This window comes from Prosopis cineraria, unplaced genomic scaffold (assembly GCF_029017545.1).
Source record: "Prosopis cineraria cultivar Desert tree isolate PC_DT_omini unplaced genomic scaffold, ASM2901754v1 PC2, whole genome shotgun sequence".
Classification (NCBI taxonomy): Eukaryota; Viridiplantae; Streptophyta; class Magnoliopsida; order Fabales; family Fabaceae; genus Prosopis; species Prosopis cineraria.
In genome coordinates, this window is record NW_026555333.1 from 16,471,486 (window position 1) to 16,486,203 (window position 14,718).

General features: G+C 30.0%; 1 protein-coding gene across 1 annotated transcript; it reads right to left on the reverse strand.

Annotated features, from left to right (window-relative positions):
- Nucleotides 1-5,670: 5,670 nt before the first annotated feature.
- LOC129303862 (trans-cinnamate:CoA ligase, peroxisomal-like) lies at nt 5,671-8,441 on the reverse strand. The gene is given in 3 exon segments (XM_054943409.1): nt 5,671-8,138; nt 8,245-8,309; nt 8,312-8,441. Coding segments are annotated over 3 exon segments (1,743 nt in total). The 3' UTR covers nt 5,671-6,590.
- Nucleotides 8,442-14,718: the final 6,277 nt, after the last annotated feature.

Here is a 14,718-nt window from a genome sequence, read left to right on the forward strand (position 1 = left end):
TTTGATTTCCGGATTACGTCTTAAAAAAAAATACAAAATGTATGACACTGACACATTCATGTAAATGATGAATCCCACTCTCAATTTATTGAATCTACAATAGTAATTTCAGTCCCAAAAAAATCTACAATAGTAATGTTTTTTTAAACATATTTTGCATTAACAAACTCTTGGAAATTAATACAGTTTCAAAAATTAAAAAAAAATCAACTTCAGTTATATACGTTTTACTTTCTGTTCTCATTTTTTATTTTTAAATTTTGTTTATAATATAATTTTTAGAATTTTTTTAAAATAAAATAAAATAATTTTTTGGTTATTTAATTTAAAAATAATTTTAAAATAAAAAAATAAGCTAATAGTGAGGGTTGCAGGTGATTAATAATGGTGATTTATGATAAAAATTGGTTAATATAACTAAATTTTTCAATAATTAAATGTAATATGTTTTGAAAAAAATAAAAATAGTTTTAAGATTTTTTATTTTTTTATAAAAAAATAATGATTGTTTTGAAAGCATTCAATCCAAAACACTTATTCAAAAAAAAATTTTAATTTTTTTATTCATAGAAATAGAAAATAGTCTTTAAAAATAGAAACCAGACAGGCCCAAACTTTTTCTAGTTATATTTATAAGGTAGATAATGAAGGATTTTTTTTTGTCATATTTATTAGTTACATCTTTAATTTTTTATCACAAATTTCCTCCTTAACTTTTCATTGAATGCTGATGAGAGAAAATATATTATTAAAGTAAGTATACTCCTTTTGGTCTTATTTATAAATCATTTTTAGTATATTTGATTAGAATAAAAAAATTAAACCTTATTAATTCTATCTTAAAATTTAATAAGTTTTTAATTTCTACCTCTATCCCTTAATAAAGAAAAAGAATTATTTTTAATAATTTTTTAGCATTTGATAAGGCAGAAAGGTAAAGAAGACTTAGAAAATAGTGAAATGCTCTATAAATAAGATTAAAATTAATTTTTTTATGTTCTATAAATAGGACCAGGGGAGTATTTAATAGGGTTAAAATTAGAATCTTATTATGAAATTTTTCTAGACAAAATTAATGAATTTTAATATTTTTCTTAATTTCAATTAAATTTATTGAAAACAATTTATAAATAAAAGTAAAAGACAGATTTTGATTCTTACAATTCATATATACATGTTTAGTTCGAAAACTCTTTACTATCAATTATCAAGAGTACACTGTGTTGTTGGTGTTATATTTTCTTTTCATTTTGTTTTCCCCTTTGAACTTGAATTTCCCTTTTTTTTTTTTTTCAAATCAATGTATCTTTCATGAAAATTCCCTATGGCTATCGTGTTACTATTGATTCCGTGTATTGAATGTGTTTTGGACAAGCAATGCTAATTGCGTGGTCCATGAGCCGCAGTTTAATAACTATAGAGTATATTGACCACTCTATTTTTGTCCACACTGTCATATTGGATGAATCGGAAGGGAAATAAAATATAGGAGAATGCCATTTAATAAAAAATTAATTAAATTAATTTGTCGTTCACCTAAATTTAGATTGACAACTCATAAACTGTAATTGATTGATCCATGATGTACTCTCCCTATGGTAGTATTTATAAAATAGAGAAATAAGAATTTTTTTTTATTGCTTAAATTATTATTATTTTTTATTGAAGCCAATCATATGTGAAGGAGATTGAGAATCACAATGAGTTACAGGGATAGAGAATCCCCATTTTCTTATATTTCATTCAAAAGTGCTTTTCCTGAAGTTATCATCTCAAAATTGTGTTTACGTTAGAAGCCTGGGTGTGTGAAATCTTCCTTTCTTCCTCTTCCCCTTCTTTTTTTCTTCCCTTCTTCCCTTGCCTGCCATAGTTAACAATTTCTTCTTCTCTATCGGTTTTCTCAAGTGGTGTTTCTCTTATGGTATGTTATGATTCTTTTTCTTGATGAATTCTTTTCATTACAGATTTATTGTTGTTAAACAAGTGCATTTTCAATACTCTACAATTGATTCACATTTGAATTTCATGGTTTGATTGTGCACTCTCATTCTTATTTTCTTCATTGTGTCCTTTGCATTATTATAAGCTTTTATAATTTTTTTCAAGTCAGCCCTCCATATTTGGATTTCCTAAATCCACTTAAATTTATAATTTCTTATTTACAAACCATATCAACATTTATGAGTGGCCCTAATATTCAGAAAATATTCAACAGCCATAATATATTTGTCTATCAAATTTTGATTACTTATTATTTTTAAATTAAAATTTTGAATTTCATTTTTTATACAATCAAAAATATGAATTTCATTTATTATTTTTAAAATAGAATTTAAAATTATGAGTAAGTTAATGAGAAGTTGAGATAGTGGGGAGATATTTGGGGTAAGGTAGTTTTATTTATTTTTAAAAATTAAAAAATAAATAAAATAGAATAGAATAAGAGACACATGTCATCGTAGTCAGATATTGCAACAACAGTGCATAGTTTTGTTATTATTTTTGATTAAAAATTTAAAATTATAAATAAATAAGTTAATAAGAAGTTGGGGTAAAGTAGTTATATTTGGGAGAGGTGAGGTAATTTTATTTATTTTAAAAAATTATAAAATAAAAAGCAAATTAGAATCAAGGGCATGTGGCGTAATCATATGTTACTTGTGGTATGTAATTTTCTTATTATTTTTAAATTAAAATTTGAAAATTATGAATATGTAAATAGAAAGCTGAGATAATGGAGAGATATTTGGAGATAAAGTAGTTATATTTATTTTAAAAATTATAAATTGAAAAATAAATAAGTCAAAACAAGTTAAGAACATGTATCGTTGTTAGATGTTACTTGCAATTCTTTTTTTAGAAAGTTGAGATAAGAGAAAGATATTTAAAGGTAAGTTAGCTTTATTTATTTTAAAAATTAAAAATTAAAAAAAAATAGAATAAAATAAAATCAGGAAAGCGTGTCATTGTTAAATGCTACTTGCAATTCTATTTTTTTATGAAGTTGAGATAATGGAAAGATATTTAAGGGTAAGTTAGTTTTATTTGTTTTTAAAAATTAAAAGACAGACAAAGCAAAATACAATGAAGGACACATGTCATCATTAGATGTTGCTTGTAGTTTTATTCTTATATAGTAGATAGATAATATAATTTAACACAAGATTCTCATTATTTATTTATAGAAATATCAATATGTGAGCTTCATATCACATCCGAGCCTTGCCAATACAAAAATTAATCCAAGTGATTCCATGCTTACATCTGTTGCGTGTAAGAAAGAATATACTGAAAGATTTTGACCGACAAATATTATTATTATTGTGAATTTTTTTGGTGATATTTAGTTTTAAACAATAAACCAATCCTATCTACGGTAAAAATAAAGAATAAATTAATTGTTGAGACAAAAAATTAGCCCATCTCTTCATCAGCTTCATCTTTTTCTCTCTTTCTCTTTTAGCCATGAAATTAATTTTTGAACGGTTTAGATTTAATCATTTATAAAATATTATTTATTTTATTTTACTGCAGTTTAAAATTTTCATGTAAATCTTGGGAAAAATATAATATAAGTATTGGTCCTTATAGTTTTATTATATTTTATTATTGATCTTTATATTTATTTATATTGATCCAAGTCCCTATAGTTTTTCTCATCTGTAATGTTAGTCTATTTATTTTTAAATATGTCCAAAGGAACAATTTTGTAGCACTGATTGACAATATTAAATTTTCTTATGTGTAACTAAGGGTGTTAAATTGAATATTAAATAAAAAAGAAAGAAATAGAGCAATTACAAAATATAAAGTAACAAAGATCAACTAGAAGAAATTAAAGACTATGCCTAGCTACATGAAAACAAAATAAACTCTAACATCAAGATTAACCAAAAATAACAACCAATAGCATTAAAAATAGGGGAAAAAGTAAAATAGAATATCATGGTATGGTGAATAAAACCAAAACAAAGGTGAAGAGAAGAGCTTGAAGTATGTACTAATAAACAAAATAAAACCTAATCCCATTGAAATAATATTAGTTATGGTAGATAATTTAGCATCGTTAACTACATCATAATCTTTAAGGACATATTTAGAAATAAAGAGACTAACATTACACAAGGAAAAAACTATATGTACTTGGAATAATGAAAAAAAAGTTTAAGGATTAATAACAAAATACAATAAAATTATAAGGATCAATAGTTATATTTTTTCCTTAAATTTTAATTGTTTGAATTTGATTATTTATTTTTTTATAATTTAGTATTTTAATAATAGTTTTATAAAAGATCAAATATGAACAAATCTTGATACAATGAATAGAAAAGAAAGGTGGGGGAGAGAATGGGAGAGAAAAATGAGAAAATCTTTGCCTACTTGAGGTCTGCATGGCGCTGAAGCTGTTATGCTACAAAAGACAAGGAGAGTGCAAGACCCAAGGACCATGTCATTTATTACAATGATTTGAATACCTTGGAAATTGGAAATCCACGTGAATATCTTGAAATTTGCATTTTTAAAAAAGAAATGTGAGGTTTTATGTTTTATAAAAAATATTAAAAAAATAAAAACTTTATATAAATTCACTAATCTCAGCCATAGAAGATTTAAATTCGATCCACGCTTATATTTTTTTTCTCAATCTCAATTTGAAATTAAGTTGAATTTCAATGATAATTATCACCGTATCCTATTATTTGCATTCCTCTAAATCTATAGAAAATTCAAAATTCAAAATATTAAAATGATACAAATAAACCCCACCATGTAAAAGAACAATATGTTACTAGCGAGGGGTGGGCCTAGGGCAAATGCTATTTTCTAATGCGTCAAACCCATATTTAAATTTTATCAAGAGAGATATTCACATGGTACCTTTTAACTATACTTTGAATAATATTACTTTTAATATAAGAAATTTTTTTAGTTTATTACATAAAATTATTACTGGCGGATCAAGTTTAATTTTAGTGAAACTAAAGCCTGAGGATTCTTGCACCAAAAAAAAAAATTGCCCCTTTGCCTAAAAAGGCCTGAGGGTTGCGGTTAACGTGAAAAAAAATTTAAAAAAAAAATTGGTGGAAATGACCTTATTAGAAAAAAAAAAAATTAGTCCTAAGGACCAAATATAATTGAAGGATCAAAGCTAATATTTTAGTCATTAAACAACTTGAACAAATGACCAAAACACCTTCTTTTTCAACTAATGAAATTGAAAAAAAAAAAGAAAGAAAAGAAAACAAAAGCTGCTTGTTTAACACCCTATGCCAATAGCTTTGCACCCCAAGCCAATAGCATTGTACCCCAAGCAGAAGCCTTACACCCTAGCTAATAATCATGTACCATAAGCCAGAAGCCTTATACCTCAAGCAAGAAGTCATGCACCCAAGCCAGAAGCCTTGCACCCTAAGTCAGAAGCCTTGCATCAAAACTAGAAGCCTTATACCCCGACCAGTAGCCTTGCACCTCGAACCAAAAACCTTGCACCCCAGCCACACACTAGCAATCTGAAGGTTGAACAAGTCTTGATAAATTGATAAAAAATAGAATTTTCTAATATTATAAAAATTTAAAATTTTATAATGTAGTAAAATTATGAAAGTATATCTTTTATATTTCCTTAATTGCATACAAAGAATTTTTTTTGACAAATATAGATTTTTAAATAATTTTGACTTTAAAGAGGGACATTTTGGTCAAATTAAAAATTTAAGAATCAAATTTAATAGTCAACTAACAATTAGATGGATGAAAATAGAATCTCAAATATATACTAGAGGTTTATGTGTCATATATTTTAATTTTAAGAGATCTTATATGAGCTTTTAAAATAAAAAAGATGGTTGTATAATTAAGATATAATAAAAGGATGGTTGGTATATTTTACTTTATGATTTCTTTTCCTTTCGCCACTGGAAGTGTATACATGATTATTGTCCTGAGAGGCTGTGATGCGAGAAGAAAAGAGATTCTCCATCGTTCTCATTAACTCATTTATTTTCTTGTTCCCCTTAAATTGATCAAAGTTAATGAAAATAAAAATAAAAAGAATATTCATATTTTAAATAAAAATGAATAAAATGATCAAAGCCTTGCACCCCTAAATTGCTTGGGTGCAAGATTTCTAACTTGAAGTACAAGGCTTCTAGCTCAAGGTTAAAGCTTCTGGTTTGAGTGCAATGTTATGAGTTAGGGTGCAAGGTTTTTGGCCAGAGAACAAGACTATTAGTTTGGAGTGTAAGATTTTGGCTTAGGTATAAGATTTTTACTTAAAGTTTATGTGTTGAACAAGTAGCCTTTATTTTTTTTTAATTTCATTAGTTTAAAGAAAGGGATATTTTAGTCATTAGCTCAATTATTTAATGAATAAAATATTAATTTTAGTGGTATTTAGATATTGGGCCTAATTTTTCTTTTGAAAGGTCCTTTCCACCAATTTTTCTTTTTTTTTTTCTGGCCCCTATATGTATATTGAAAATAACTGCACATATAAATATATTTATATTAAAGGAAAATCGAAAATCTGGTATTCTCACAGTGCACATGGAACTTGTCTGAAACTCTCCAATTGAAAGGTTTCAGACTCACAGACGAGAGTGAGCCAAAATCTGCGCACTATTATCTCCTCCAATATTTTGGTTATTAACTCCATGGCTACACTTCTTCTTCTTCGTCTTATTTGCTGTATTAATCTCCGATGCTGCGACCAATTCCTTGGCCTTCTCCCTCAATTCAAACTTCTGAATCTTCCCCGTCGACGTCTTTGGCAGCTCCTCCATAAACTTCACTGCCTTCGGAACCATAAAAGACGGCAACTTTTTCCGGCAATGACGTACGATCTGCCCTTCGTCTACAACTTTTTCCAACTTCTTCTTCAACGCCACGAATGCACATGGACTCTCCCCCCACCGTGGGTGAGGCATTGCCACCACCGCGGCCTCCGCCACCGCCGGATGCGTGTACAGCACCGACTCAACCTCCACGCTGCTGATGTTCTCTCCGCCGGATATAATCACGTCCTTTGACCTGTCCTTGATCTCGACGTACCCATCTGGGTGTATCACCCCCACATCACCGGTCCAGAACCAGCCATTTTGGAAAGCTTTTGAGGAAGTTTCGGGGTCATTGTAATAACCTTTCATTATCCCGCTTCCTCTCAGAACGATCTCTCCCATGGCTTTACCGTCTCGCGGTACGCTCTTCATCGTCCTCGAGTCTTTCACATCCACGTCCGCCATTGTTAATATGCTTATTCCTTGACGAGCTTTCAGTCCTGCTTTTTGCTTTCTCTCAAGCTGGTTCCAGCTCTTCTGCCACTCGCATATCAGTGCCGGTCCCGTCGCCTCCGTCAGCCCGTACCCATGAGTCACGTGAAACCCCAAGGATTCGACCTGTTCGAGGAGAGCCGGCGGAGGCGGGGCTCCTCCGGTGAATATCTTAACCGGAGATTTCAACTCCGCTTCTGGCTTCCCCTCTAGCATGATGCTGAAGACGATGGGAGCACAACACATGTGGGTCACGTCGTGAAGAGCTATGTTTCTGTAGATTCCAGACGCTGTGACGTTCCGGAGACAGACGTTGGTGCCACCGCGCGCCGCCACGCCCCACGTGAAGGTCCAGCCATTGCAGTGAAACATGGGAAGTGTCCATAAGTAAACCGGTTCACTTCCCATTTCCCATGCGAGAATCAAACTCAGAGTACTGAGGTAAGCGCCTCTGTGACTGTAAACAACTCCTTTAGGCGCCGAAGTCGTTCCTGATGTGTAATTCAAAGCAATCGGATCCCATTCATCTTGAACTTCCTCTGTAACATAATTCGGATCACCATGACGAACCAGTTGCTCGTATTCCAGCTCTCCCAGCCTGATCCCCGTCGGCGAGTTGATGTCGTCGATGACGATGACAAGAGGAAGTGACGAATTGTTATCAGTCAGGAGCAAACGAAGCGCGTCACGAGCCTTGGGCACGTACTCGTAGTCCACGAACAGCACTTTGGCTTGAGCGTGACGCAGAATGGCGGCGATATTGTTAGCGTTCAAACGAGTATTGATGGTGTTGAGCACAGCACCCGCCATAGGCACAGCGAAATGCATCTCGTACATTGCAGGAATGTTAGGCGCCAAAACCGAAACCTGAACATGTACACAATCAAACTGACGAATCGTCAGCATATATATATATATATATAAGCGTATTACGATCGAGAATGAGAAAGTAGTATTGTTGCATAGTGCTTACGACATCGTGTTTGGATATGTTGAGGGAGCGAAGAGAGGAAGCGAGACGACGACAACGATGATAGTTTGAGGCCAAGTGAAGCGAGAGGATTCGTGAACGATGGAGATGCGATTAGGGTAAGAGGAAGTAGCTCTGAGCAAGAAGGTGAGAGGAGTGAGTTGGGTGAAGTTTGCTGGGCGCTTTGGAAGCTGATCCATGGCTGGAAGACTGAGATCGAGAGAGGAGAGAGAGAGAGAGAGAGAGAGAGAGATTGTGCGTGCGCCGGTGTGGAGATAAAGTTGATGAGTGAGGAGAATTTATTTATAAAGGGAGCGAGGGTAGGATTAAAAGGAGTGAAGGAGGGAGGAAGGTGCCACGTAGGTGGGGATGCGTTGTGGGGTCCACAGAGCAATGAATGACAGGGAAGATGCTGCGGAGATGAAAAGTGAATTTCGCTGAGGGGTTAGGAAAGGAACTAAAAATAAACAAATTTTAAAGTTTTAAATAATTTCTTATAAACAGTAACCATTTGTAAATTTTATATTTACTTTAAATGAAAATAATGAAGTATATAATTTATTAATAAATAGGTATTAGATTAATTTAATGAAAAAGGTTATCCTAAATATCGTTTACTTTTAGTTTCTCTCTATTTTCTCAAAAATCAATAAATAAAATGGATTAAATTTTTATCTTTTGCCAAAACAATTAAATGTTTCCCTATTTTTAAAAATAAATTGTATCTAAATTTTAATTATCTAAAAAATATTTTAATAAAAAATTAATTTTAACCATATAAATTTTATTAATAGTTATTTTGAATAATTTTAATTTTAAAGAATACTAATAACTTAAAATACAAAATACTTACAAGAATCTCATGTGTAATTAATTTAGTTAACCTCTAATTATTATCTTCCTCAAAAACAATAAACTCAAAGAAATCTAGACCAAACCTGAACTTGTAGGCTAGCTAGATATTCAAAATTTTATTATTAATAAAATAAACTTAAAATTAGATGAAAATTTAAAATCTTAATTTTTTTAAGATAAAAATTATTGAAATTGACTAAAAAATAAAATAATATTAATAATTTGAGTATTAATTCAACCCGAAAGTCTAAAGTGTCACAGCTTGGCTTGGCTTAGCTATATAATCTCTTTTAAAGTAATAGTAACTATGCACAATTGTAAAAAATATATATATATTCAAATTACTTTCTCTCACCTATTATTAATGAGAATTCTCATACATGATAAAACTATAAGAAATTATTTGCAGTATATATTGTTTCATGGGAAGAATTTGAGAGAGTTTTTCTTAACATATAAACTCTAAGAACATTTTATAATTGCTTTATTTTATTATATCAATTATTTATTTTCTTCATTGTAATACAAACAAAAAAAGTTTTTTCCTTAGAAATGTAGACAAAGAGATTTGTGGTTTGATCTTGAACATAAAATCAATATTATTTGAATTTTGTTAATATTAACTTCATATAAAATAAAAATTATACAATTAAATAATATTTTTCATAAAATATAATTTTCAATTGATTAATATTATTTAACAAACTTAATGAAAATAGGAATGTACACTTAAATTATTTTCTCACAATGATTATTAATGAGAATTTCTCACCATAACAATTGCTCACAGTACAAATTTGAAAGAAGTTTTCTTGATATATCTATATATACATATAAAAAGAATAACTTAAAAACTTTTCTCATGGATAATGCATCAAAAGAAGTTCTCATCATTAAGCTGGCCGTGAAAAACATTTCCAAAAAGACTTCCTTACAGAAACTACTTAGAGAGACTTTCTGTAACATTCCAAAAAAAAATTTCTATGATTTATTAATCTAAAAAAGGTAATTGTGTAATTTTAAGTATAATTGAGTTTGAGGATAATTAGAGATGGCTATTGACCTTGGTTTTAACTTTTGGATTAGATTTGAAAGTAAATTGGATTATTCAAGCTCAAATAGTAGAGAGAAATTGGATTTTTACCTCACTGTACATTATCCTGCAACATAAAAATTAGCATAATTTCCTGAACTAGTTTTTTTTTTAACTTTAACATTAGTTCAAAAACAGAGAATGAGACCGAAAATAGTAAGAAGGCAACCAAGTGAGTATTTTATCTATTAGGATGTCAACTTTTGGGCATTTGGATTGTTTAAAGCTTGGTTTCACCTAAGTATGCCTTTCTTATCTCTTCTTCTTCCTCTACACATTTTAGAAGTGAGATTTAGGGTTAAGAGATGATGTTTTCAGATTTAAAGCTATAAGTTTGAGCCATTGATCTAAATAGGATTAATGAGAGGTTGTAAGTATTTTACACATAATTTAAAGTTTTTACAAGCTTGTAAGCTTGGGTTCATTTATTTTGGACGAACCCTAGACCTCTAAAGTGTAATTTTGGATGTTAGGTGTTATAATAGTGATTATTTAGTTAATGAAATTAAATGGAGTTATGAAAGTTAATAACAACCTAATGCTTATACTTAAGTGCAAGAGATTGAAATTTAGCGTAATGAAAGTGTTGATTTATGGAATTTGGAAGAGTGTTTCTGATAATATCAATGATGATTGGTATAATTAATTATAGATTAATCATCTTATAAACCATTCAAGCTTTGTTATAGCTTGTGAAGAACTTTTATGAAGGCTAAACCCTGACCTTTTAAACGTTGGGTAATTGGGGAAAACTTAATTGTATAGTTAGATATTAATACTTATTAATTGAAATTGTTGTTTTGTATAGTTAGATATTAATTACTTATTAATTGAAATTGTTGTTTTGAAAATATGATTGATATTATGAACTCTTTGATATAAATTTGACATTTTTGAAAGTTGTGTTTAATGGTTGTAGATAATATACATGTTCTACATGTGTGAAATTATTTTGGAAAAATGAAAAACCCTATACATGATGCATATATGAGATTAATTTATTTGATGATATGTCATTGTGAAAATGTGGTAATTGACATGTGGAATGTGAGAGTATGTGAGTGAGCATTTGTGAATTCATGTAAGGTGAATTGTTGATTAAATTGCATAATATGTGTAAGTTATGCATGGCATGATCATTAGCGAGAGTTTGCCTAGGAAGAGGAGTAGATTAGTAAATCCATATGATACTGGAGACTTACTGTTGGAATCAGAAGCTTGCCTTGGCATTGACTATTAGAATCAAAAAGTAGCTTTTATCCTATGGTTGATTCGGGACTGTCATACTTGTTCTATAAGGGATTCAAACCTAACTAGTCTCTACCGGTTCATGAGGAGGCTAAATTAAGGGTATGATACCTTATAGTTGTTTGTGTTGGGGGAAACTGAGGTTCACAAGAGAGTGAGTTAACCATGGCCTGAAAGCTCCCCATAAGTGAAAGGTTAGGTTAGTCCATGTTATGAACGAAGCCACTTAATAGCCACCAGTTCATGTTAGAGGTAACAAGAGCGTATAAAATTGGCATTGATCATGCATTTAGATTCAGCCACATGGTCATTATTATGGTAATATGGCATGCATTAGTGGCACATGGTTCTTAGTTTTGCGACCTTATATTATGCATAATTGGTAAATACATGATAATATGTGTTTAATGTTAGATTACATAGTTGTTATTGTTATGCGTGGCTATGTTTATTATATATCTGAAAAATATGTGTGCTATTACCAATTGCATATGTTTTTAATTGATATGCAACTATATAGATTAGGTGAAACTTGGTTACTGAATGGTTGTACTCATCCCTTATTCTTCAATATTTTCAAAGCCTAACTTATCGAATCCAAATCAGGAGAAATAGGGCTTAGGATTGTAGAGTAAATCCTACTTGTATGCCTCATTGTATTATTTATGTATATTAATGTTGTTAATTTGCTAACTAGGAATTATATAATTGTTTTGAGCTACTTGCATTATTATTATGTACAACTTGTGTATTTTGTGCCCTGGGTTAGTAAATTATGATTTTAAAACCTTATATGGGGTAAAATACTTGTGTAAGTAGTATAAAGGTGTCTTTGAGTTGTTATTGATGAATATGGATAATTTGTGCAAGAATTTCATCCGCCTTGTGTTTTATGAATTAAGAGTTGTTATTGAAAATGTGTTGCACATGTTATTGGAATGTTGTGATGTGTTGCATAGGTTTTGTTAAGTTTATTGAGTATAGTCTAGTGGTGGTTGTGAACTTATGGCACTTGGATATGATTTTGGACATCCTAATTATGTTCTGAAAGCATAAATAGATAAGTTTACATTTTTTGATATTTAACTTTTGATTAAGAAATGATTTGAATGTGAAACAGTGCCATTAGTTAGAGTGTAGATAAAGCTTTCTGTAGACACCTCGATCACCTCAATCATGTCGGATGAAGATTTTGGGGTGCGTCAGAAGTTTGATTAGAAAATCTGCCATTAGTTGACATGGGCTTTTGCATTTTATGCCGCAGCGTATTATGGTAGAATCACTACTTTGCTCTTTTGATCTCAATTTGATATTATCTTATCTTGTATAATGTTCATGCACAACTTCATTTAGAAAAGTTTTCATAGCACAACTTCGTAAGAACTTTTTGGGTCTACGAGCAATTGGTTTTACTTTTTTTTTTCCGACAACCTTTCTTTTATTTCCTTATGACCACAAGTTTATGATAAAGTTGGCACCACAATGCTATAGTTCTTTATTCTTACATGTTTTCTCATTCCATTCTCATAGATATTCCTTTCATATCATAGCCATGAGAAAAATGTGACAAATTATGCAAAAATTAATGTTCTGTGAGAAAGTTCATAAGCAATTCTTATGTTCCAATTGCATAAAAATTCTTTTATAAAAAGATTATTTTCTTGTAATGTCCTATCTGTACTTTGACTTAGGCTGTACCTAAAATAGTTTTATATTAAGGATTAGATAGTAACAAACACAACCTTCAATTTATTAAGGTTTTAAAAATTGATTGATCATTAAACCAGATAAAGTGTTGATTCAAGGGTTAATGGCCTAATCAAGATTGAATTGGGGTTGAACCGTTTATGATTAATTTAATATTTCAAATAACATATATAATGATAAAAAATAATATTTATCTAGAAAAAAATTATAAATTATTTTAATTAATTTTGTTTCATCCATTCATTTTTTATAAAATGAACAATATTAATAAGTCTTATTTTATCATCCAAAAAATGGCATTTAATATATTAATGTGAATCTAAATTATTTTATTAGTACTTTTGCATTAAATACATAAATGTTTTGCCTCCCTCTCATTTCAAATAGGAGTGGAAATAGGTCAAGTCCTTGACAAAGGCCTATAGCCTAACCTACTTCAAGACTAACCTAGTCTAACCTACTTACTAAATAGGCTTAGGTCAAACTCAAACCTTTAATTTAGCCTATTTAATTAAATAGGCGAGGCTTATTTTTTTTAAGGTTTAGCTTACAGGCCCAATAGGTCAGCTTATAACATTATGTACTATATTACAAACAATTAGTTTCACCATATAATTTTTAAATCATTTATTCTTTACTACTTCTAGTTATATTTTCAATCATTATATGACATATATATTAATTTTAATATTAGCACTTTATTGTTATATTATATTATAGTTAGTAACTCTTTTCAATTCTTATATACTGTAATTGATAAATTAGGTTATATATTGTGTATTATAATAGCCCTAGAATATATTTGAAATGTTTAAAACTAAAATGTGAGAGCTTATTTAAAAGGCTTTACTTTTAAGTAAGCTTTTAAATAGGCTTATAGGTTAGGCCAAGTTTTAAATAGGCTTAGGTTTGAGCCATAAAAAAGCTTTATACAAAGCTTTAGGCCAAGCTCAAGCCTCTGATTTACTATACAGGCTCAGATCTATTTGGCCAAGCCTAACTCGACCCAGCATGTTTCCACCCTTATTCCAAAGTCAAAGCTCTTCCCAAGCCCCTTTTTTAAGGGAAAATGACAATTAAGAACCCCTTAAGGACATTAATCCTAATTAGAGACCATAATATTTTGAAATCTCAATTAAAGACTTGGTTCTTAATTGGGACAAAAAATATATCTAACTTTACAAAATTGCCCCTTTCTTAAACACTAAAAAGTAATAGCAAATCAGCTTATATTACATTCTCTATTCTTGTTTCTAGTTGTGAAAAGCTATTCTCACGCGTGAAAAATTGAAATCCCAATAAACACTTGTCCTTAATTGGGACAAAAAATATATCTAAATTTAAAAATTTTTCTTTTCTTAAAACCTAAAAAGTAACAACAAATCAGCTTATATTACATCTCTATTCTTGTTTCTGGTTGTGAAAAAGCTATTCTCACGCATGAAAAATGTGGACAAGAAACTACTTGAGTAGATCATATGGGTGACTGGGTCATCATCTTCTCCTCTCTTAGTAACAGGTAATTATATGATTGCTTTTTTTACATTTTCTCCTTTGTCATGCACGCAAGAAAA